Consider the following 21024-nt stretch of genomic DNA (forward strand, 5'->3'; position numbering starts at 1 on the left):
TGAATTGCCACTGGGATTACAGGTGTGAGCCACCATGCACGGCCTCCATCTTTGTTTTTCTTTTGGAGATGGAGTCTTGCTCTGTCATCCAGGTTGGAGTGCAATGGCGTGATCTTGACTCACTGCAACCTCCGCCTCCTGGATTCAAGCGATTCTCCTGCCTCAGCCTCCTGAGTAGCTGGGATTACAGGTGCCCACCACCACGTCCAGCTAATTTTTTGTATTTTTAGTAGAGACAGAGTTTTGCCATGTTGGCCAGGCTGGTCTTGAACTCCTGACCTCAGGTGATCCACCTGCCTCGGCCTCCCAAAGTGCTGGGATTATAGGTGTGAGCCACTGCACCCGGCCTCTATTTTATTTTTTGTTTTTATTTTTTATTCATTTATTTATTTATTTTTGAGGTGGAGTCTTGCTCCGTTGCTGAGGCTGGAGTGCAGTGGCGCCATCTCGGCTTACTGCAAGCTCTGCCTCCCGGGTTCACGCCATTCTCCTGCTTCAGCCTGCCAAGTAGCTAGGACTACAGGTGCCTGCCACCACGCCCAGCTAATTTTTTTGTATTTTTAGTAGAGACGGGGTTTCACCGTGTTAGCCAGGATGGTCTCGATCTCCTGACCTCGTGATCCACCCGTCTCGGCCTCCCAAAGTGCTGGGATTACAGGTGTGAGCCACCGTGCCCGGCCTTTTTTTTTTTTTTTTTTTAAACTATATAAAAATTGTAAAAACAATAACACAAAACAATGTCTGCATCCCAGAAATAATTGAAAGGGATCTCCAGCCTGGACTGGCTCTAGGCCAACCCTTCAGACTTAGGACACAGTAGTACTAGGGCCCAGATGGAGGCGACCCCATGGGTTACAGAAGGAGCTGGCCTGATTTGGAGAAGGGGTCCCTATGCTTCAGCAATAGAGTGTAAGGCGGCCCCTTCTTCTGCCAGCAGAGGCCTCAGATTCCACCCATAGCAGCCCCTCTTCACCCTAGGGAAGAGGCAGTAACAACCAGGCTTGGGAACATGCTGCAGAACAGAGGCCAAGAGTACAGAACGTGGCCCCGGCTTCTGGGGAGAGTAGAAATGGCTTTCCCTGAGCAGGAGACCAGACGGAGCCTAGAGGGGAGGTCTCCGAGTGGGAGGGAGGCCAGGGACTGGGCAGACCAGTGCAGGAGGGAAGGGAGAACTTACCCTTAGGGTGAGAGGCTATGGTGTCCCTTGTAAGGCAGACCTTTCCGATAACGTCGTCCCGGCTAGAGGAGGGAGATGGAGGCAGAGCTGGGCAGGGCTTCAGTATCTGCCCTCTGGGACCTCCCACCAAGTTCAGGGCCCCCCCGGGGGGAGCAGGGTGGTGGACACCGCTGTCATTTCCAGAGTAACCCAACAGAGCTGGACCTGTGGCCCTTCTGTAGGCTGTGGGTTCTGGACCCTCTAGGGGGATGTGACAGGTTTCTCGCATGCCCACACATGCCAAGCTCACACTCTCTGGGTGCCCATCTCACAGCTCACACCTGCACGCACACGTGTAGTCCATGCACACTTGTGCCCACATGCCTGCACACACACGTGTGTATGTGGCGCATGCACCATGGAGCCACGCATGCGCACACCCACACGCTCAAGCCTTTCGCCCTCCCAGGCCCCCAGGCTCTGCCTCCCTCCAGGCTGCAAAGAGGATGCCAAAAAGGACCCAGGAGTCCTGGTGGTGAAATGGGCCAGGGAGCAATCAGATGGCCAGGTCTGGGTCCCAGCTGGAGAGGGGGGCACTCACCTGAGGGCATCCTCATCCATGACGTAGAAAGCCACAGCGTGGAAGGTGGGCGGCAGGTGCACTTGGTACTCCTCACCCCAGAAGGGGCACAGGGTCTTCCACACTGTGGCTGTCCTGCAGGAGAGAACCCTCAGCATGTGCCCAGGCCACTCCCAGGCCCTGGGCTGGGACCTTCCTTGTATCTCCCCCTACCCCTATAACAACTGGCTCTGCCACTGATGTGTTTTCCCTGTGCCAGACCCTACTGTTCACCACCAATCACTACCCCCTGACATTCCTCTCTGCTCTGGATGGGGCACAGGGCTGCCTCTCTCTGGCTGTTATTTATTTTATTTTATTTTTTTGAGACGGAGTCTCGCTCTGTCACCCAGGCTAGAGTGCAGTGGCATCATCTCGGCTCACTGCAACCTCTGCCTCCCAGGTTCAAGCAATTCTCCCTGCCTCAGCTTCTTGAGTAGCTGGGATTACAGACGCCTGCCACCACGCCCAGCTAATTTTGTCATTTTAGTAGAGACAGGGTTTCACCCTGTTGGCCAGGCTGCCCTCGAACTCCTGACCTCAGGTGATCTGCCCGCCTCGGACTTCCAAAGTGCTGGGATGACAGGCGTGAGCCACCGTGCCCAGCCTCTCCAGCTGTTTTACATTTGGGGAAACTGAGATCACAGTTGGCAGGCATTGGCCTCAGGTCACAGGGTAGCTGCCTCAGGGCGACTGCTGAGCCTGGCCTCACATCCTCACCCAGCTCTGGTCAACCCCCTGTGGATCAGAGCCTTCAACTCATGGGACTCACTCCGTAGCCCAGGCTGGAGTGCAGTGGTGTGATCATAGTTCACTGCAGCCTCCAACTCCTGGGTTCAGGCTATCTTCCTGCCTCAGCCTCCCAAGTAGCTGGAATCACAGGTGCATGCCATCATGGCTGGCTAATTTTTTTTTTGTAGAGATGGGGTCTTGCTACATTGGCCAGGCTGTTCTCAAACTCCTGGCCTCCAGTGATCCTCCCACCTCAGCCTCCCAAAGTACTGGGACTACAGGCATGAGCCGACATTTGAAACATGTATTTATTGGCCCATCTTCTCCCTGGAATATCAGTTCCATGAGGGCAGGACTCTGCCTCATCTGCCACTGTATCCCCTCACCTAGAATCATGCCTGGAACCTAGGAGGTGCTCAGTAAGTATTTTTTAAATAAATGAATGAATGAGTTAATGAAGGAACAGATGAGAAGGTTACTTGAGAACCTGCACCCAAAGCCACACAGAGCATAATGTTTGATTATTAGGCATTGATACAGACACAGAACCACACAGGTGCCAGCTCAGACTTTCTTTTTTAGAGAAAGGGTCTTGCTCTGTTGCCCCGGCTAGAATGCTGGGATTATCCGCGTGAACCAGCGTGCCTGGCCCCCATCTCAGTTATCTGGAAATAGTTTCCAACAAACGGGTGCAACGTGCAAATTTCATATCACGGGGATGCACCTGTCTGTGCACTGGCCCACACACAGACCTACACATGGATGCCCAGGGAAAGACATGGGCCATGGCCTCCTGGGGGCTCAGGCCCCTGGACAACACACACACACCTGTCCCTGACACCTCCCAGATTAGACACACCCTGCGGTGCCTGATGTAGCTGATAGCGGGGCGAGGCTCAATCAACTCTTTTCTCATCCAGTCCACTCAGGCCCCTCCCACAGCACCCAGGCCACTCCCACAGAGCTCAGGCCACTCCCATAGCACCCAGGCCATTCCCACAGCACCCAGGGCATTCCCATAGCATCCAGGGCACTCCCACAGCACCCAGGCCACTCCCATAGAGCTCAGGCCACTCCCACAATACCCAGGCCACTCCCATAGGGCTCATGCCACTCCCACAGTACCCAGGCCACTCCCACAGCACCCAAGCCACTCCCACAGTGTTCAGGCCACTCCCACAGCACCCGCTCCCCTCCCTGCACCTTGCACTGCAGGTAGGCAGTCTGGGGTCTGCCGGCGTCGTCCGTGTAGATGACCTGCATGACGTGCAAGCTGCCAAAGCTCTTTTCCTCAACCTTTTCCGCTGCCCGGATGTTGGCTAACTTGATGAGGGCGCTTTTCTGGGGCAGGCAGGGAGGAGGAGGCTCAGCGACCTAGCCAGGGCCATTCCATTCCCCATCTCTGGGCCTCAGTCTCCCCTTCTGCAGCACCAGGGGTAGGCGTGGGAGACCCAGAGTGACCTCAGCCAGGGCAGAGCACAGACTGATGGTGACCAAGTGCCCAGCAACTGGGAGAGGAGGACCTGGCCTCCCTGGGGGGCACTCCCAGAAGGCCTCGGAGGTGTGAGCTTTGGGGTAGTGTCTGGACAGCCAGCATTCCCTGGGCTACAAAGTCAATCCAGCCGTGGCCAAGGCTTTGTGACTTTGCATTTATTAGTTTTCCCACTTGCTTTTGTAGTCCCAGGCTCTAATAGTCATATCCTGACCGGGCGCAGTGGCTCACACATGTAATCCCAGCATTTTGGGAGGCCGAGGAAGGCGGATCACCTGAGGTTGGGAGTTCGAGACCAGCCTGACAAACATGGAGAAACTCCGTGTCTACTAAAAATACAAAATTAGCCGGGCATGGTGGTGCATGCCTGTAATCCCAGCTACTTGGGAGGCTGAGGCAGGAGAATCGCTTGAACCCGGGAGGCAGAGGTTGCGGTGAGCCAAGATCGCACCATTGCACTCTGGCCTGGGCAACAAAAGCGAAACTCCATCTCAAAAAAAAAAAAAAAAAAAAAAAATGGGACCAGAATTAAATAATGCCCATGTAGTCAAATCTTTGAACCCTGGCAAGGAAGATGTATAATAATCATCTGAGTGCTTTGGGAGGCTGGGGCAGGAGGATTGCCTGAGGCCAGGAGTTTGAGAACAGCCTGGGCAGCATAGCAAGGCCCCATCTCCGCAAAAAAAAAAAGTTAAAGAAAATTAGCTGGGCTTGGTGGCACGTGCCTGTAGTCCCAGCTACTCGGGAGGCTGAGGCAGGAAGATTGCTTGAGCCCAGGAGTTTGAGGCTGCAGTCAGCTATGATCGCACCACTGCACTACAGCCTGGGTGACAGAGCAAGACCCTGTCTCAAAAAATAATTATCATCATCTGAGGGATCTTTGGTCGGAAGGGGCGGGCCCCTCATCTGGTGGGACCCCTGAGCTGGTTGAGAACAGGGTGGGTGATGAGCTCCTTCACCTACTCCTAGCCCGCTCTCACCTGCCCAGGGCTAGGCTGGGTACTCCTGGAAGATCATCCCATAGCCTGCATGACTGGGGGCAGGTGTACAGCAAGCAGTCACCAGGTCCATGGAGGAAGTATGTCCTCAGCCCTTCCTGGGAGAAGAGAGCTTGCAGGAGAGGTGACCCATGACTCAGAGAGGGCTGTACAAGGTGATCTTTGAGATCCCTTCCCACGCCAAGATTCCGTGCTTCTATATTCCTGCCTCTTCCAGGAAGCCTCCCCTGTTTGCCCTAGCCTCCTACTCATCTAGCAGCCCAGGTGATGTACTATCTTTAATAATACCATTTGCCTAAATAGTACTACCTGCCAGGCCCTGGGTCAGGACCCTTAGGGAGATCATCTCATTTAATCCTCAACAACCTGGTAAGGTCGGATCAACTTCCTCCATATTCATTTTCTTTTTTGAGACGGAGTCTTGCTCTGTTGCCCAGGTTGGAGTGCAGTGGCACGATCTCGGCTCACTGCAACTTCTGCCTCCCGGGTTCAAGCTATTCCCGTGCCTCAGCCTCCCGAGTAGCTGGGACTACAGGCACCCACCACCACACCCGGCTGATTTTTTGTATTTTTAGTAGAGACGGGGTTTCTCCATGTTGGCCAGGCTGGTCTCAAACTCCTAACCTCAAGTGATCTACCCGCCTTGGCCTCCCAAAGTCCTGGGATTACAGGCGTGAGCCACCGTGCCCGGCCCTCCTAGGTTCTGACAAGCAGTACAGATGCCACACACCTGGCTTTCTTCTCTGACCCCGGGGGTACCTCAAGTGGGCTCCAAGGAAGGGGACAGGTGCCTCTAAGGTGCCCCACTTGCCGGCCTCCCTCCTTACCCACCTTGGAGCTGGGCGTCTTCGCGAAGCTGAGGGCCTCGGTAGTGAGGGAGAAGTAGAGCTTCTTGAAGGAGGAGGACATGAGGGGGCCCTTGCCCTTGGTCCTGTGGATGAAGAGTGGCCCCTCCTTCACAGGTGGCGCCTGCAAACTCAGCGTCCGCTGCAGGTCCAGCTCTGCCAGGCCAGGGAGGGAGGGGAAGAGAGAGCCCAGTGAATGAGGGCGGGACTGGGGGGGGGCGGAGCAGTGGGCGGGGCCGTGGGGCTCAAGGGCTGAGCAAATCTGAACAGCAGGCAGTGGACGTAGTCATGGGGCTCAAGGGCGGAGCAAACATCAACAGCTGGTGGTGAGCGGGGTGACAGGTGGACTGAGGAAGGCAGGGCCATGGGCTTGGAGGCGGGACACGCGTCAGTAGCAGGTGGCGGCGGGGCCATGGAGCTCAAGGATGGAGCAAATGTCAACAGGCACAGATGATGGGGGGTGAGGCCATGGGTCTAGGGGTGGGGCAAACGTCAACAGCAGGCAGTGGGCAGGGTCACAGGAAGCACAAACAGTGGTGCGTGGGTCTATGGCCTGGGGGCCTGGCAAATGTCAACAGCAGGCGGTGGGTGGGGCCACGAGAGGAACAAACAGCGGTGGGTGGGGCCGTGGGGCTCAAGGGCGGAGCAAACGTCAGCAGTAGGCTGTGGGCGGGTCTGTGCAGGGCGGCGCTCACCGTCCTTCTCCTCGATGTCCACGAGCTTGGTGATGAAGTCCTTCAGCTGCGCCACGCCCTGGCGCACGGTGGGCTGCAGCGGCTCCATCCAAGCCTCCTTGGCCCTGGAAGCCGGCGTGTCCATGTTGCCCACGTTCTGGACTGCCTGGAGGTGACAGCAGGAAGGACCAGGTTCTGCTAGGTTAGGGGCCTAGCCACTGCACCCCCTCCCACCCCCCCTCCCCAAGTCTTTGCTACTCAGCTGTAGCGATGGAGGCAGAGGCGACAGAGGCCATGCCCACGGGCCCCCTCCAGCCCCACTAGGGATCAGGGAGGAGAAGATCATGAAGTTTGATGCCTTATGATAACTGAGACCACTTGGGCCTTCCTCCGTAGGTTTAGCTGACGCTGCTGCACTGGATACCCCACCCCAGTGCCGGGCACAGAGGTGCAGCCTGAGAGTAAGCAGACCCGGGTTGGAAGGTCCCGCGATTCACCACCGACAGGATGGGCGGCCTTGGCAACCCCCGACCCCTCGCAGGCCTGTTTCCTTATCCATGAGATGGAGCTCCGACAAGGTGGCCACAGGAAGGCTTTGCAAACTGTGAAGTGCAGTGCCTACGTGGGCGTGCCAGTGGCCTCGCCGGAGCCGGTAGGGAACACTCTGCAGTCCAGGCCAGGGCCCCGGTAGGACACCCAGCTGTGCATCCCGCCCGCAAGGCCGCAAGGCCCGCACCTTGGCCAACAGGAGCGGGGTGCGGCTGGTGCGGGCGTCCGCGTGGCGCTCCCGCAGGTGGAAGAGCTTGGACGACACGATGGCGGAAGAAGCGCAGGCACAGGAAGCTGGTGACGGCGATGAACGGTACATTCTGGAGGGGTGCGGAAGAGCGCGGGCTGGAGTCCCCCAGACCAGGGCTCCTGGCAGCCCCCTCCCCTTAGGCTCCGTCCCTGACCCTCGCCGGGACACAGCCTCCCTGGTCCTCCCCAGCGCTCCCTGGTTCCCCACCGCTCTTCGCCCCTCGCCCCAGCCCAGTCCAACCCGGCCCAGCCTAGCCCAGCGGGTGGAGGGCGCACCTCGTGCTGGGCGCCGGGGAAGCGCTCGCGCACGCGCCGGAAGAGCTGGCGGAAGGTGGCGCGCACCACGGCGGGGCACGCGCGAACCGAGCGGCTGAGCGCGCTCAGCAGGGCCCCCAGGTGGGCGCGCAGCGTCTGCGCGCTCTGCTCCAGCACCTCGGCCTCGGTCTGCGGGCGGTGCAGCCCGGAGCACCTGCGTGGAAAGGGGCGGGTTGGCAGAGGAGGTCGCGGTCAGCGCCAGGGCCACGACAGGAACACTGGCTCTCACAGCAGCCAGGACACGGACACAGGGGACAATACACGGGTGGGCAGAAGCACAAACACACATGCTGACAGGGCCTGATCCCAACCCGCTGCCGCTGCGCCCCGCACCCCCCCGGAGTTACCCCCGGCCTCACCCTACATCCTTAACTTCCACTTTGCTGGGGTCCAGCTCCACGTACTTCTTCTCCTCAAACACCTTGTTGATGATGGGGACCAGGACGCCGTGCAGGTACTGCATCCCGGCCACCTGGGGACCACCGCAGGTCACACTGATCCTGTCTCCCCCAGTCCCACTCCAGCTGCCCACCTTCTCCCGGCAGCCGCCCTTGCACCGTTTGCCTGCCCTATCCGCCCAGGAGGGGGCCAGGTACACATGCAGGGCAAACTGTTTATTCATGAATGAATGAATGAGTGAGTGAATGAATGACTAGAATTCTTAGCTCTTGTAATCCTAGCACTTTGGGAGGCCAAGGCAGGAGGATCACTTGAGGCCAGGAGTTTGAGGCCAGCCTGGGCAACATAGTGAGACTGTCTCTAACTTAAATTTTAATCACACACACATTCTTTTTGGGGGGGGTGCGGGGCACGGAGTCTAGCACGGGGCCCAGGCTAGAGTGCAGTGGCGTGAGCTCACTACAACCTCTGGCTCCTGGTTCAAGTGAGTCTCCTGCCTCAGCCTCCCCAGTAGCTGGGATTACAGGTGCCCACCACCATGCCAGGCTAATTTTTGTATTTTTAGTAGAGATGGGGTTTCGCCATGTTGGCCAGGCTGGTCTCCAACTCCTGACCTTAAGTGATCCGCCCGCCTCAGCCTCCCAAAGTGCTGGAATTACAGGCATGAGCCACTATGCCCAGCCCACGTTCTTAACCTTAAAGGGCTCTGAATATGGAGATAGAACACTGGAGTCGAAGTCCCAGCCCCCTCTGTCACTCTCTCTGAAGCTCAGTGTTGTCATTTGCAAGATGAGGACAATATAGCATGCAACCTCACCTTCAGAAAAGACTCCATGGACTTTGAGGCCAGAGAGTTGCTCCGGAACAGGGTGTTGGTCTCACCTACAAACAGAGGTCCCAGTGGGTAGGGGGCTGGGACAAAGCTTTTGGGGGAGGGGGAGGACAGAGGACCTTGGGGCTGGGGGATCTAAGCTGGCCCCTCAATAAAGGGCCTCCTCACCACCTCCCAGCCCACTGTCCCACCTCTGCCCTTGGCTCTGTTCCTTGCCTCCCTCCTGTCTGACCCCATCTGCCTCCCACAGGAGGAGCCCACCCACCCCCAAACACCTCCCAGTGTTCTGGGCCCAGCTCCTTCCCAGGCCTCACTGGTGCGACTCAGCTCCAGCTGGAAGAGCAGGTCCAGGAAGTCCTTGGCCAGCCCCTGCCCCAGGAAGAGCTTGAGCAGGTTCGTGGCCACGTCCTGGCGACACTCGGTGCTGGTTGTCTCCTCGATGAGTGGGATCAGCTGCCCTGGGCCCTGCAGGGAGAGGCACGGGGGATCCCGAACCTTTCCCTCTGAGGACCTCAGAGCATCCCAGGGAAAGAGGACATTTTCCCAAGGGGTGGCTGGGGACGGGGCCCTGGACACTGGCCAGCTCCTCACATCCCCAGACCTCAGGTTTCTGCTCTGCAGAATGGGTTTAGAAGGACAGGCGCACAGGCCTACTGCCACTGGACCCTCCCACCCTGCCCATGCCCCCTCACCTGCATGCCCAGCTTGACCTCGTGGCACAGCAGGTGCACCAGTGGCTGGTAGTAGCTGGAGGGCAGCACCGTCTCATCCCACAGCCGAACCTCCAGCTGCAAGGAGCCCAGGTTGCCCCTGGAATGGGCAGCCTGTGACCTCTCCACCAGGGACTCAGGCCACCCTGGACCACACCGCTCCCATGGCCTCCAGTTTTTTCCCTTGGGGCCAGCCTCCCATCTCTCTGCTCATGCCCTCCATCCGGGTGCCCTGCACAGCTCTGCCTCCCAGGCTCTGCCCGGGCTATTTATTTTCTGTTTTTGGAAAGCCCTTCCTGTCTCTGCACTCAAGGCACCTCTATCTGTCTTCGAGGTCTGGCTCCCTGCCACCTCCAAGCTTGGGTATGTGGAGCTGCCAGCCTTGAATCTATCAACTCCCAGATAATGGCACCATCATGGGTACACTTTACAGCAGAAGCAAATCCCCAACCCTCATAACAACCTAATAGGGAAACTGAGACCCGAGCCAGTTCAGCAACTTGCCACATTAGATTGAGCTTCCCAGCTTCCCTGTTCTGATGGGGAAGTTCATAACAGAGGAGGGTGTGGACCAAGTGGGAGCCTCTAAGGCTCCCACTGCCCCTGCTCAGCACGAGCCTCATGCACAGAGCAGTGTTAAGATGGGCCCCTGGGCCTGGCGCAGTGGCTCATGCCTGTAATCCCAGCACTTTGGGAGGCCAAGGCAGGCAGATCACTTGAGGTCACGAGTTCAAGACCAGCCTGGCTGACACGGCAAAACCCCATCTCTATTAAAATATATATATAAAAATTAGCCAGGCATTGTGGCAGGTGCCTGTAATCGCAGCTACTCGGGAGACTGAGGCAGGAGAAGCGCTTCAACCCAGGAGGCAGAGGTTGCAGTGAGCCAGGTTTGCACCACTGCACTCCAGCCTGACTCTGTCTCAAAAAAAATAAAAATAAAAAATAAGATGGCAAGATGGGCCTTGGCTGGTTCTATGGAAACACCTTGTGCTGGACACACAGCCGTCCACCTGCTCCTACCCTGTTAAGGATGGGAACTGGGGGAATGGGGGTCTGGGGCCTTCCACAGGGACACAAAGCTGAGCCATTGAGGGCTGTGGGCCACAGCAAACAAGCCAGAGGGCTTCCGAGACAGGCTGCCAGATTTAGCAAAACGACCCAAGACACCCAGTTAAATGTGAATATTTTATTTACTTATTAACTATTTTTTTTTAGAGATGGGGTCTTGCTATGTTGCCCAGGCTGGTCTTGAACTCCTGGGCTCAAGTGATCCTCCTGCCTTGGCCTCCCAAAGTGCTGAGATTACAGGCATGCACCACCATAACCGGCCTAAATTTGAATATTTTTAGTATAGGTATGTCTCAAATAGTGCATGGTCATTCTTCTTCTTTATTTTATTTTATTTTTTTTTTGCTGAGATGGAGTCCTGCTCTGTCACCCAGGCTGGAGTGCAGTGGCACGATCTCGGCTCACTGCAACCTCGACCTCCCAGGTTCAAGCAATTCTCCATCCTCAGCCTCCCAAGTAGCTGAGATTAGAGGTGCCCGCCACCATATCCGGGAAATTTTTGTATTTTTAGTAGAGACGGGATTTCACCATGTTGGCCAGGCTGGTCTTGAACTCCTGATCTCATGATCCACCCGCCTCGGCCACCCAAAGTGCTGAGATTACAGGCATGAGCCACCGCACCCGGCTGTTTTCTTGAGACGGAGTTTCGCTCTTGTCACCGAGGCTGGAGTGCAGTGGTGGGATCTCGGCTCACTGCAACCTTCGTCTCCTGGGTTCAAGCAATTATCCTGCTTCAGCCTCCCAAGTAGCTTGGATTACAGGTGCCCACCACCACTTTTTGTACTTTTAGTAGAGACGGTGTTTCACCATGTTGGCCAGGCTGGTCTCGAACTCTTGACCTCAAGTGATCCACCCGCCTCAAACTCCCAAAGTGTTGGGATTACAGGTGTGAGTCACCATGCCCAGCGGTTATTCTTATACTAAAAAAGTATTCACAGCCGGGCACAGGTCAGGAGTTCAACATCAAGCCCGGCCATCACGGTGAAACCCCATCTCTACTAAAACTACAAAAAATTAGCCAGGTGAGGTGGTCCTAGCTACCTGGAACGTTGAGGTGGGAGGACTGCTTGCACCCAGGAGGTGGAGGCTACAGTGAGCTATGATCACCACTGCACTGGTGGTACAGGTGCATGCCTGTAATCCCAGCTACTCGGGAGGCTGAGGCATGAGAATTGCTTGAACCTGGGAGGCGGAGGTTGCAGTGAGCCAAGACCGTGCCACTGCACTCCATCCAGCCTAGGTGACAGAGTGAGAGTCTGCTCAAAAAAAAAAAAAAAAAAAAGTATTCACTGTTTATCTGAAATTAAGTTTTAACTGGGTGTTCTTTTTTTTTTTTTTGAGACAGAGTCTAGCTTTGTCACCCAGGCTAGAGTGCAATGGCGCAATCTTGGCTCACTACAACCTCTGCCTCCGGGGTTCAAGCAATTCTGCCTGCCTCAGCCTCCCAAGTAGCTGGGATTACAGGCGCCCGCCATCTGGCCAGGCTGGTCTCAAACTCCTGACCTCAGGTGATCCGCCCACCTCGACCTCTCAAAGTGCTGGGATTACAGGCGTGAGCCACCGCGCCTGGCCTAATTTTTATTTCTTTGTAGAGACGGAGTCTCACTTTCTTGCCCAGGCTGGTCTCAAACTCCTTGCCCCAAGTGATCCTCCCACCTTGGCCTCCCAAAGAGCTGGGATTACAGGCATGAGCCACCTCTCCTGGCCAACGGTGTCCTATCTTATCTCACAACCCTATTCCTGGAGAATCTGGCATAGGGAGTTGGAGCTATGGCTCAGGGACACTGACCTTGGAGACTTGAACCCTGGTCTGAAGTCTGCAGGGAAATTTTCAAAGGGAAAATGTCTGAGTACTTGTTTCAGAAACTTCCAGAGGCAGAAAGCAGGAGACCTGTACAAACTGTGAGCTAAGAAGACAGACCTGGCCGGGTGCGGTGGCCCATGGCTGTAATCCTAGCACTTTGGCAGGCTGAGACAGGTGGATCACTTGAGGTCAGGTGTTCGAGACCAACTTGGCCAACATGGTGAAACCCTGTCTCTACTAAAAATACAAAAATTAGCCGAGCATGGTGGCACACAGTTGTAATCCCAGCTAATCAGGAGGTTGAGGCAGGAGAATCACTGGAACCCAGGACGTGGAGGTTGCAGTGAGCCAAGATTGTGCCGCTGCACTCCAGCCTGGGTGACAGAGCAAGACTCCATCTCAAAAAAAAAAAAAAAAAAAAAAGACAGAAGACAGAGCTGAGCTGAATGCAGAACTGTGGGGAAAAATAAAGGGGAGGGGCCGGGTGCGGTGGCTCATGCCTGTAATCCCAGTACTTGGGGAGGCCGAGGCGGGTGGATCACAAGGTCAGGAGATCGAGACCATCCTGGCTAACATGGTGAAACCCTGTCTCTACTAAAAATGCAAAAAATTAGCCAGGCGCGGTGGCGGGTGCCTGTAGTCCCAGCTACTTGGGAGGCTGAGGCAGGAGAATGGCGTGAACCCGGGAGGCGGAGCCTGCAGTGAGTCGAGATCACGCCATTGCACTCCAGCCTGGGGACAGAGTGAGACTCCATCTCAAAATAAATAAATAAATAAATAAATAATAAATAAAGGGGAGGTGGAGCCCAGCCGGGATGAGAAGGATGCTGGCTAGGTGGGCAGGGGCTGAGGGGACCCTGGAGCTGTGTCTCCTGACCTCTCACCCCTGAGCAGCCCCCCTGCCCTGCCCTGCCTGCCTGTAGCCAATTCCCAAATGTCAGCCCCCACCCCACCCCTTGAGGCCGGCTGCCCAGCTCCATGCACTTACTCGTCATGCCGCCGGCTCTTGGACTGGTCGGGCTGCAGCCGGAACCAGCCCTCCTCCTGCTGCGCCACCCGCAGTCTCTGGACATCGATCACCACCTGGGGACATAGTGGCAGTTTTCCTGGAGCTGGGAGACCTGGGTCTCCTCCTTGCCAACTACTGTTCTTATTGGGGAGGGGCCCCTTCCAAGGGTCCCTGAGTGCCAGTGGTGGTGGGGGGAAGTTGCTGGTTCTGGCAGACGGTGGAGGTGGGGGGGTAGTCCCAGGCTTCCTGAGTGTCTCTCTTTGGGGAAGCCGGAGGGAGGTCCCTGAGGATGGGACGGCTGCAATGGAGCCAGGTGCTGGGGGACAGCAGGTGCAGCCTGCCGGGGGAGGAGGGGGAGCGGGGCGGTGGTGCTCACTTTGCCCAGGAAGTCGTTTCGGCTGACAAGGTCCCAGTCCCAGGCCTCCACGCACAGCGCCTCCATGGCCCCCTCCTGCAGCTCAAATTCAAACGTCTCATTCCAGCGTGGGTAGCATGACTTCTTCACGATCTGCCCAGAGGAGGGTGGGAGGGGCTTAGGCTGATGCCACTGGACTCCCCAGGCTGGGCAAAAGGCAGAGCTGCCCTAGACACCTCCCCTGGGTTCCCCACAGCCTCCTCGCCTTGGAGGTTCTGCCACAGCAGAGGTTAAAATGTCCTGCCAGAGAAAAAGACAATCCTTATGATCCTCACCAAGGCGTGACATGACTCCCTACTCCCTCTTGGATCTCAACTCTCTCCACCTTTGCCTTTGCTGAACTTCGCTCCAGCCTCATTGGCTTTTTCTGCTGTTCTAAACATGCCATGCATATTCCTCTCTGGAATGCTGTTCCTTTGGAGGTAAGCATGGCGCTCTCTCCACCTCCTTCAGCTCTCTAAGTATCTTATCAGTGAGTCCTTTCTCAACCACCTTATAAAAAGTAATCACTTCCCACTCCCAAGGAACTTCTTTCCCCTCACAGTAATTGTCACCATTTGACACATATATTTTATTTTGTTTATTATTGTTACTTTTTGAGACAGTGTTTTGCTCTGTTGCCCAGGATGGAGTACAGTGGCACGATCTCGGCTCACTGCAACCTTAGCCTCCCATGTTCAAGTGATTTCTGGCTAATTTTTGTATTTTTAGTAGAGACGGGGTTTCGCCATGTTACCCAGGCTGGTCTCGAACTCCTGACCTCGGCCTCCCAAAGTGCTAGGGTTACAGGCATGAGCCACCACGCCCAGCCTTGACACATATATTTTAGTGTCCATCTTTTCCTACAATAAAGTGTACAATTATTAGGGTAACGTGTTCAGTTCACTGTCTTATTCCCAGTGCTTAACAGTGGCAGGCAAATAGTTAATGATCAGTACATATTTTGTGAATGAATGTGACATGTTCTAATAGAAGTAGGAAATGAACACTTCGTGGGATGGGTAAACAGTGGGAGTCATGGCCAAAAATAGTTTAGAATGGATCATTTACTGCAATGGTTTTCAAGCACTTTTCTTTCTTTCTTTTTTTACAGAATCAGGGTATCACTCTTGCCCAGGCTGGAGTGCAGTGGCACAATCATAGCTCACTGCAACCTGAGAACTCTGAGCTCAAGCAATCCTCTTTTACCTCAACATTCCCAAGTAGCTGGGACTACAGGTGCGTGCCACCATGCCCAGCTAATTTAACTTTTTTTCTTTTTTTTGAGAAAGGGTCTCACCCTGTCACCCAGGCTGGAGTGCAGTGGCACTATCACAGCCCACTGCAGCCTTGACCTCCTGGGCTCAAGCAATACTCCCACCTCAGCCTCCTGAATAGCTGGGACTACAAGTGCATGCCACCACTTCTGGCTAATTTTTAAATTTTTTTGTAGAAATGGGGTCTCCCTATGTTGCCCAGGCTGACCTCGAACTCCTGGGCTCAAGTGATCTGCCCACCTCGACCACTCAAAGTGCTGGGATTACAGGCATAAGCCACCATGCCCAGTCCAGCATATATATATATATTTTTAAACTGGAACTCATTTTTTTAAATGGAAGCACAATCTGAAAAAGGAATAAAACCCAAAGATTGACAACGGGCTAGAAAACCAGAAATCCCCAATTCAGCTTCTTCCCCTCACTCTCCCCTTTGAACTCATGATGCGTCTCAAAGCCCAGCTTGAAAGCCACAGATCTAGAGCTTGGATGGCATTCTAATGAGCTAAGCATCTAAACCGACCACAGTTGGGAGCCACTGAAAGTTTTCGAGCAGGTAAATGATAGATTGATTTATTCATTTTGAGACAGTCTTGCTCTGTCACCCAGGCTGGAGTATAGTGGCGCGATCTCAGCTCACTGCAGCCTCTACCTCCTGGGTTCAAGTGATTCTCCTGCCTCAGCCTCTGGAGTAGCTGGGATTACAGGCGTGCACCACCACGCCTGGCTAATTTTTCTATATTTAGTAGAGACGGGTTGGCCAGGGTGGTCTCGAACTCCTGACCTCAGGTAATCCACTTGCCTCCACCTCCCACAGTGCTGGGATTACAGGTGTGAGCCACTGCGCCTGGCCTAAATTATTTAGATCCATGCTTTAGGAAGATTAGTCTCAAGAGAATGGGTAGACTGAACGATGACGGAAGGAGATGGCAATCAGGAAGATCAAAGAGAAGACTGCTGCAATAGGCAAGCTAATACTTAAAGTACAGAAGGAGGGGCCAGGGGAGACCAGTGAGAATGCAAAGAACAGAAAAATGGAGACAGCTGTCTAGGACCTGGCACCTCCCAGAAGGAAAAAGACGTTCAGAGTAAAATCTGTCAGTTTCATGCCTTAGTGACTGGTGAATTTAGTGAACGCACAGGAGGTGAAAGGCTGGGAGAGGAAGCAAATACCACCACTTCAGATTTAGACAGGGTCTGAGGTATGAAAAAGGTACATACAACTGTCCTACAAACAGATGAAATGCAGTCCTCACATGATATGCCCTGTTGGGAGCCTTTAGGAGCCATCTGGACAACCCTGGTCATTGAGATGGTGTGGAAGAGCAAGAAGTGCTCCAAGTGTGTCCAGAACAGACAGGCCGGGTGCTGTGGCTCATGCCTGTCATCCCAACACTTTGGAAAGTAGAGGTGGGAGGACGGCTTGAGGTCTGGAGTTGGAGACCAGCCTGAGCAACACAGCAAGACTCCACTTCTATAGAAAATTTTTAAAAATTAGCTGGGCGTGGTGGGCAGGCCTGTAGTCCCAGCTATGTGGAAGCTGAGGTGGGAGGGTTGCTCGAGCCCAGGAGTTCAAAGCTGCCATGAGCTATGATCACGCCACAGCACTCCAGCCTGGGCAACATAGGGACACCCCATTTTTACCTAAAACTTTTAAAATTAGCCAGGCATGGTCAGCTGTGTGCACCTGTAGTGCCAGCTACTTGGAAGGTGGGGTGGAGGATCTCTTGAGACCAGGAGTTGGAGGCTGCAGTAAGCCATGATAGCACCTCCGCACTCCCAGCCTGGGCGACAGGGATGGAGATCTCTCTCTCTCTCTCTCTCTCTCTCTCTCTCTCTCTCTCTCTCTCTCTCTCTCTCTCTCTCTCCCCCCCCTCTCCCCTCTCTCTCTCATCTCTTTCTCTCTCTAGAAAGAGTTTTTTTTTTTTTTTTTGAATGAGGTTTCACTCTTGTTGCCCAGGATGGAGTGCAATGGCACGATCTCAGCTTACTGCAACCTCCGCCTCCCAGGTTCAAGCGATTCTCCTGCCTCAGCCTCCTGACTAGCTGGGATTACAGGTGCCTGCCACCATGCCCGGCTAATTTTTGTATATTTAGTAGAGATGGGGTTTCACCATGTTGACCAGGCTGGTCTTGAACTTCTGACCTCAGGTGATCCACCCACCTCGGTCTCCCAAAGCGCTGGGATTACAGGCATGAGCCACCATGCCTGGCCTCGAAAGTCTTTATTTATTATTTCTTTAAGACAGAGTCTCGCTCTGTCGCCCAGGCTCTGCACCAGAGTGCAGTGGTGCGTTCTCTCCTCACCACAACTGCCGCCTCCCGGGTTCAAGCAATTCTTGTGCCTCAGCCTCCAAGTATCTGGGACTACAGGCGCGTGTCACCACGCCCAGGTAATTTTTGTATTTTTAGTAGTCTCATTCTGTTGGCCAGGTTGGTCTGGAACTCCTGACCTCCAGTGATCCACCCGCCTCAGCCTCCCCAAGTGCTGGGATTACAGGTGTGAGCCACCATGCCCGGCCGAGACCTTGTCTCTTAAAAAAGACAAAACGGGGTCAGGGGGAGGGGGCAGCACAGAACAGAAACAGAACTTTGGGGAACAGAGACACGGCGCCGAGTTGAGCAGAAACCAGGGCAGAAGCACCAGGCAGAGATGGAAGACTGAGTTTCATCGAAGGAGTGGGATCCTGGGACCCAAGGGAGCGGGAGCACAGTAAGTAGGGATGAAGATGGCGAAAGCACGACCTGCCAGAGCGCTTGCTGACGAGCCACACTCCACACCTACTACGCGCTGTCACGTGCTTGACAAAACCCGACACACAACGCACAACGCTAAAGTTTATTGCTCAACAAGGCAAATACAGTTAACATTACCGTACACTTAAAAATGGTTAAGACGGTAAATTGTATGTTACGTTTTTGTTTTTTGAGATGGAGTCTCGCTCTGTCGCCCAGGCTGGAGTGCAGCGGTGTGATCTCCGCTCACTGCAAGCTCTGCCTCCCGGGTTCAGGCCATTCTCTTGCCTCAGTCTCCCAAGTAGCTGGGACTGCAGGTGCCCGCCACCACGCCCGGCTAATTTTTTTGTATTTTTAGTAGAGACGGGGTTTCACCGTGTTTGCCAGGATGGTCTCGATCTCCTGACCTCGTGATCCGCCCGCCTCGGCCTCCCAAAGTGCTGGGATTACAGGCATGAGCCACCGTGCCTGGCCATGTTACGTGTTTTTTTAACCACAATTTAAAATTAAATGAAGGGGGCTGGGTGCAGTGGCTCACGCCTGTAATCCCAGCACTTTGGGAAGCTGAGGTGGGCAGATCACAAGGCCAAGAGTTCAACAGAGAACTCCTGGCCAACAGACTGAAACCCCGTCTCTACTAAAAATACAAAAATAGGCCGGGCGTGATGGTGCATGCCTGTAATCTCAGCTACTCGGGAGGCTGAGGCACAAGAATCACTTGAACCTGGGAGGCAGAGGTTATCGTGAGCCAAGATTGTGCCACTGCACTCCAGCCTCAGTGACAGAGTGAGACTCTGTCTCAATAAATAAGTAGGCTGGGCACAGTGGCTCAGGCCTGTAATCCTAGCACTTTGAGAGGCCGAGGCAGGTGGATCACAAGGTCAGGAGTTAGAGACCAGCCTGACCAATATGGTGAAACCCCGTCTCTACTAAAAATATAAAAATTAGCCAGGCATGGTGGTGTGCACCTGTAATCCCAGCTACTTTGGGAGGCTGAGGCAGGAGAATCGCTTGAACCTGGGAGGGGGAGGCTGCAGTGAGCTGAGATCATGCCATTGCACTCCAGCCTGGGCGATAAGAGTGAGACACTATCTCAAAATGAAAGGAAGGAAGGGAGGGAGGGAGGGAGGAAGGGGGGAGGGAAGAGAGGAAGAAAGGAAGGGAAAATATGTATTATCTCAGCAAGTAAAATGCAGATGAAGGAAAAGGACGATGATCATTTGAATGGAAGATGGATCCACTGTAATCCAGGTATGGGAGAATACTGAACACTAATGTCAAAAGAAACAGAATGTGCTGACGATCTGCAAGGCATTTCACAGAAGACAAAGAACACAAACCATGGAGAGAAGACTAGCACAATCAAATAGTGGGAGGTGAGGAAGGTAGACAGAATTCATGATTTTGGAATGTGCACAGTTTATCATCAGACATTCTGAGAAAGAAGGAAGTGAACTATCTCACTGGTACTGCTATATTGTCAAGTAAAATATTCAACTAGGTTAAAAGTGTCAGACATATCAATTTGGAGGCAAGCTGCAAAAATACACAGGAAAAAAGGTCTTAGAAGTTGAGATTAGATAAACTCTTTTACGGGATACAAAGAAAACCAAAAAAGTGGAAAATGGGTTCTAAGAGGACACTCCTGAAAAGGCAAGAAAAGGAACCGACATTCACTTATGAAATTCACACTTCCTGAATGTCTACTATGGACAGAGTATGATTCCAGTTATGGGGAAGGGGAAATGAACACACAGACAGGTCATAAATGAGCATTGGGGAAAGAGGGGAAAGCTGAGGGAGCGCTACATCATCACATCAACTGAGCATGGACTTGGGGAAATAAGGTACACCACAAGCTGTGACTCAATTCACAAGCACAGGTGGAGGACGAGGTTTTGGTATCTGAATGCCTAAAGAAATATATAAAATCGAGGGCAGAAAATAAGTCCAAGGTATTTTTAAAGCAAGGAAGGAAAGAAAATGGAAGATAAAAAGAATGAACATAAAAGTCTCAAGTTAATTTTTTATGTCAGACTTCTGAATGCCCCAAAATGAAACAATTCTGTAAGGCCAGGAGCAGTGGCTCAGGACTGTAATCTCAGCACCTGGGGAGGCTGAGGTGGGTGGATCACTTGAGGCCAGGAGTTCAAGATCAGCATGGCCAACATGGTGAAACCCTGTCTCTACTAAAAATACAAAAATTAGCCAGGCTTGGTGGCATGTGCCTGAAATCCCAGCTACTCAGGAGGCTGAGGAAGGAGAATCACTTGAACCTGGGAGGTGATGGTTGCAGTGAGCTGAGATCATACCAGTGCACACCAGCCTGGGTGACAGAACAAGACTCCGTCTCCAAAAACCAAACAAAAAAACAAACAAACAGCCCACAACAATTCTCTAATGGCGAGGGAGTAAATAAGTGACCAATAATGCTGGAGGAAGAGGAAGTGAATGGGTCCCCAGTATAGGTTAGAATGAAAAAATCCCTACCAATGTAAATCAAATATAAAATAAAAGAGTTCATGTATGTGTGCGGGAAGGAAAGTGATATTTGGGGGTTGGGAGGTGTTACTGAGGGTACCGAATACATATAAACAACTCTTTAGTCACTCCCAAAGGTCTGGGATGAGCATTTTTTAACATTTGATACTCTACTAACTTACCTGGACTATGTTGACATGGAAATTCACCTCCCGTTATCCACAGCTCCTCTCCCTGCTCCAACTTAATGATGACGTTTGGCTTGGTGATATCATATCTTGTTAATGGGAAAAGAAGAAGGACTTGGGCAAGTTGCTCGGCTTCAGAATCTCCAAAGTACAAGATGTTGCCACCTCATAAGCTGCATAACAGAAATGCTCCATTTTTTACCTTATCAAAGTTAGAACCTTTCAATGAAGAATAATATAAACACTGCAGCTAGTGCCCACAAGGAATTAAATGGTGTTGTCACTTATTTCTTCAAACTAAAGCATAAAACCCTATTCAACTGAGAGCATTCAGAAAGCAAGCTATCCTCACCCAAGGAAACTAGATGGCTGTAGTTCTCCAACATCACATCCCCATATGTTATCTTCTCATCAGGGTCCAGTTGCCGCCACTCCTCCTGGGTGAAATCCACAGCCACATCTTTGAATGACACTGGCCCCTGTAATGGCAACAT

The 21024-nt window shown here is 53.6% G+C and overlaps 1 protein-coding gene across 1 annotated transcript; it reads right to left on the reverse strand.

The window, feature by feature from the left end:
- Positions 1 to 1172: 1172 nt before the first annotated feature.
- Positions 1173 to 21024, reverse strand: LOC117981014 (ras GTPase-activating protein 4-like). Its single transcript, XM_063606242.1, is given in 16 exon segments — positions 1173 to 1239; positions 1758 to 1871; positions 3711 to 3848; positions 5829 to 5998; positions 6538 to 6682; positions 7253 to 7337; positions 7339 to 7385; positions 7591 to 7783; positions 7989 to 8101; positions 8846 to 8910; positions 9175 to 9325; positions 9553 to 9670; positions 13434 to 13528; positions 13831 to 13962; positions 20525 to 20559; positions 20883 to 21024. Coding segments are annotated over 15 exon segments (1671 nt in total). The 3' UTR covers positions 1173 to 1239; positions 1758 to 1829.

This window comes from Pan paniscus, chromosome 6, assembly GCF_029289425.2.
Source record: "Pan paniscus chromosome 6, NHGRI_mPanPan1-v2.0_pri, whole genome shotgun sequence".
Lineage (NCBI taxonomy): Eukaryota > Metazoa > Chordata > Mammalia > Primates > Hominidae > Pan > Pan paniscus.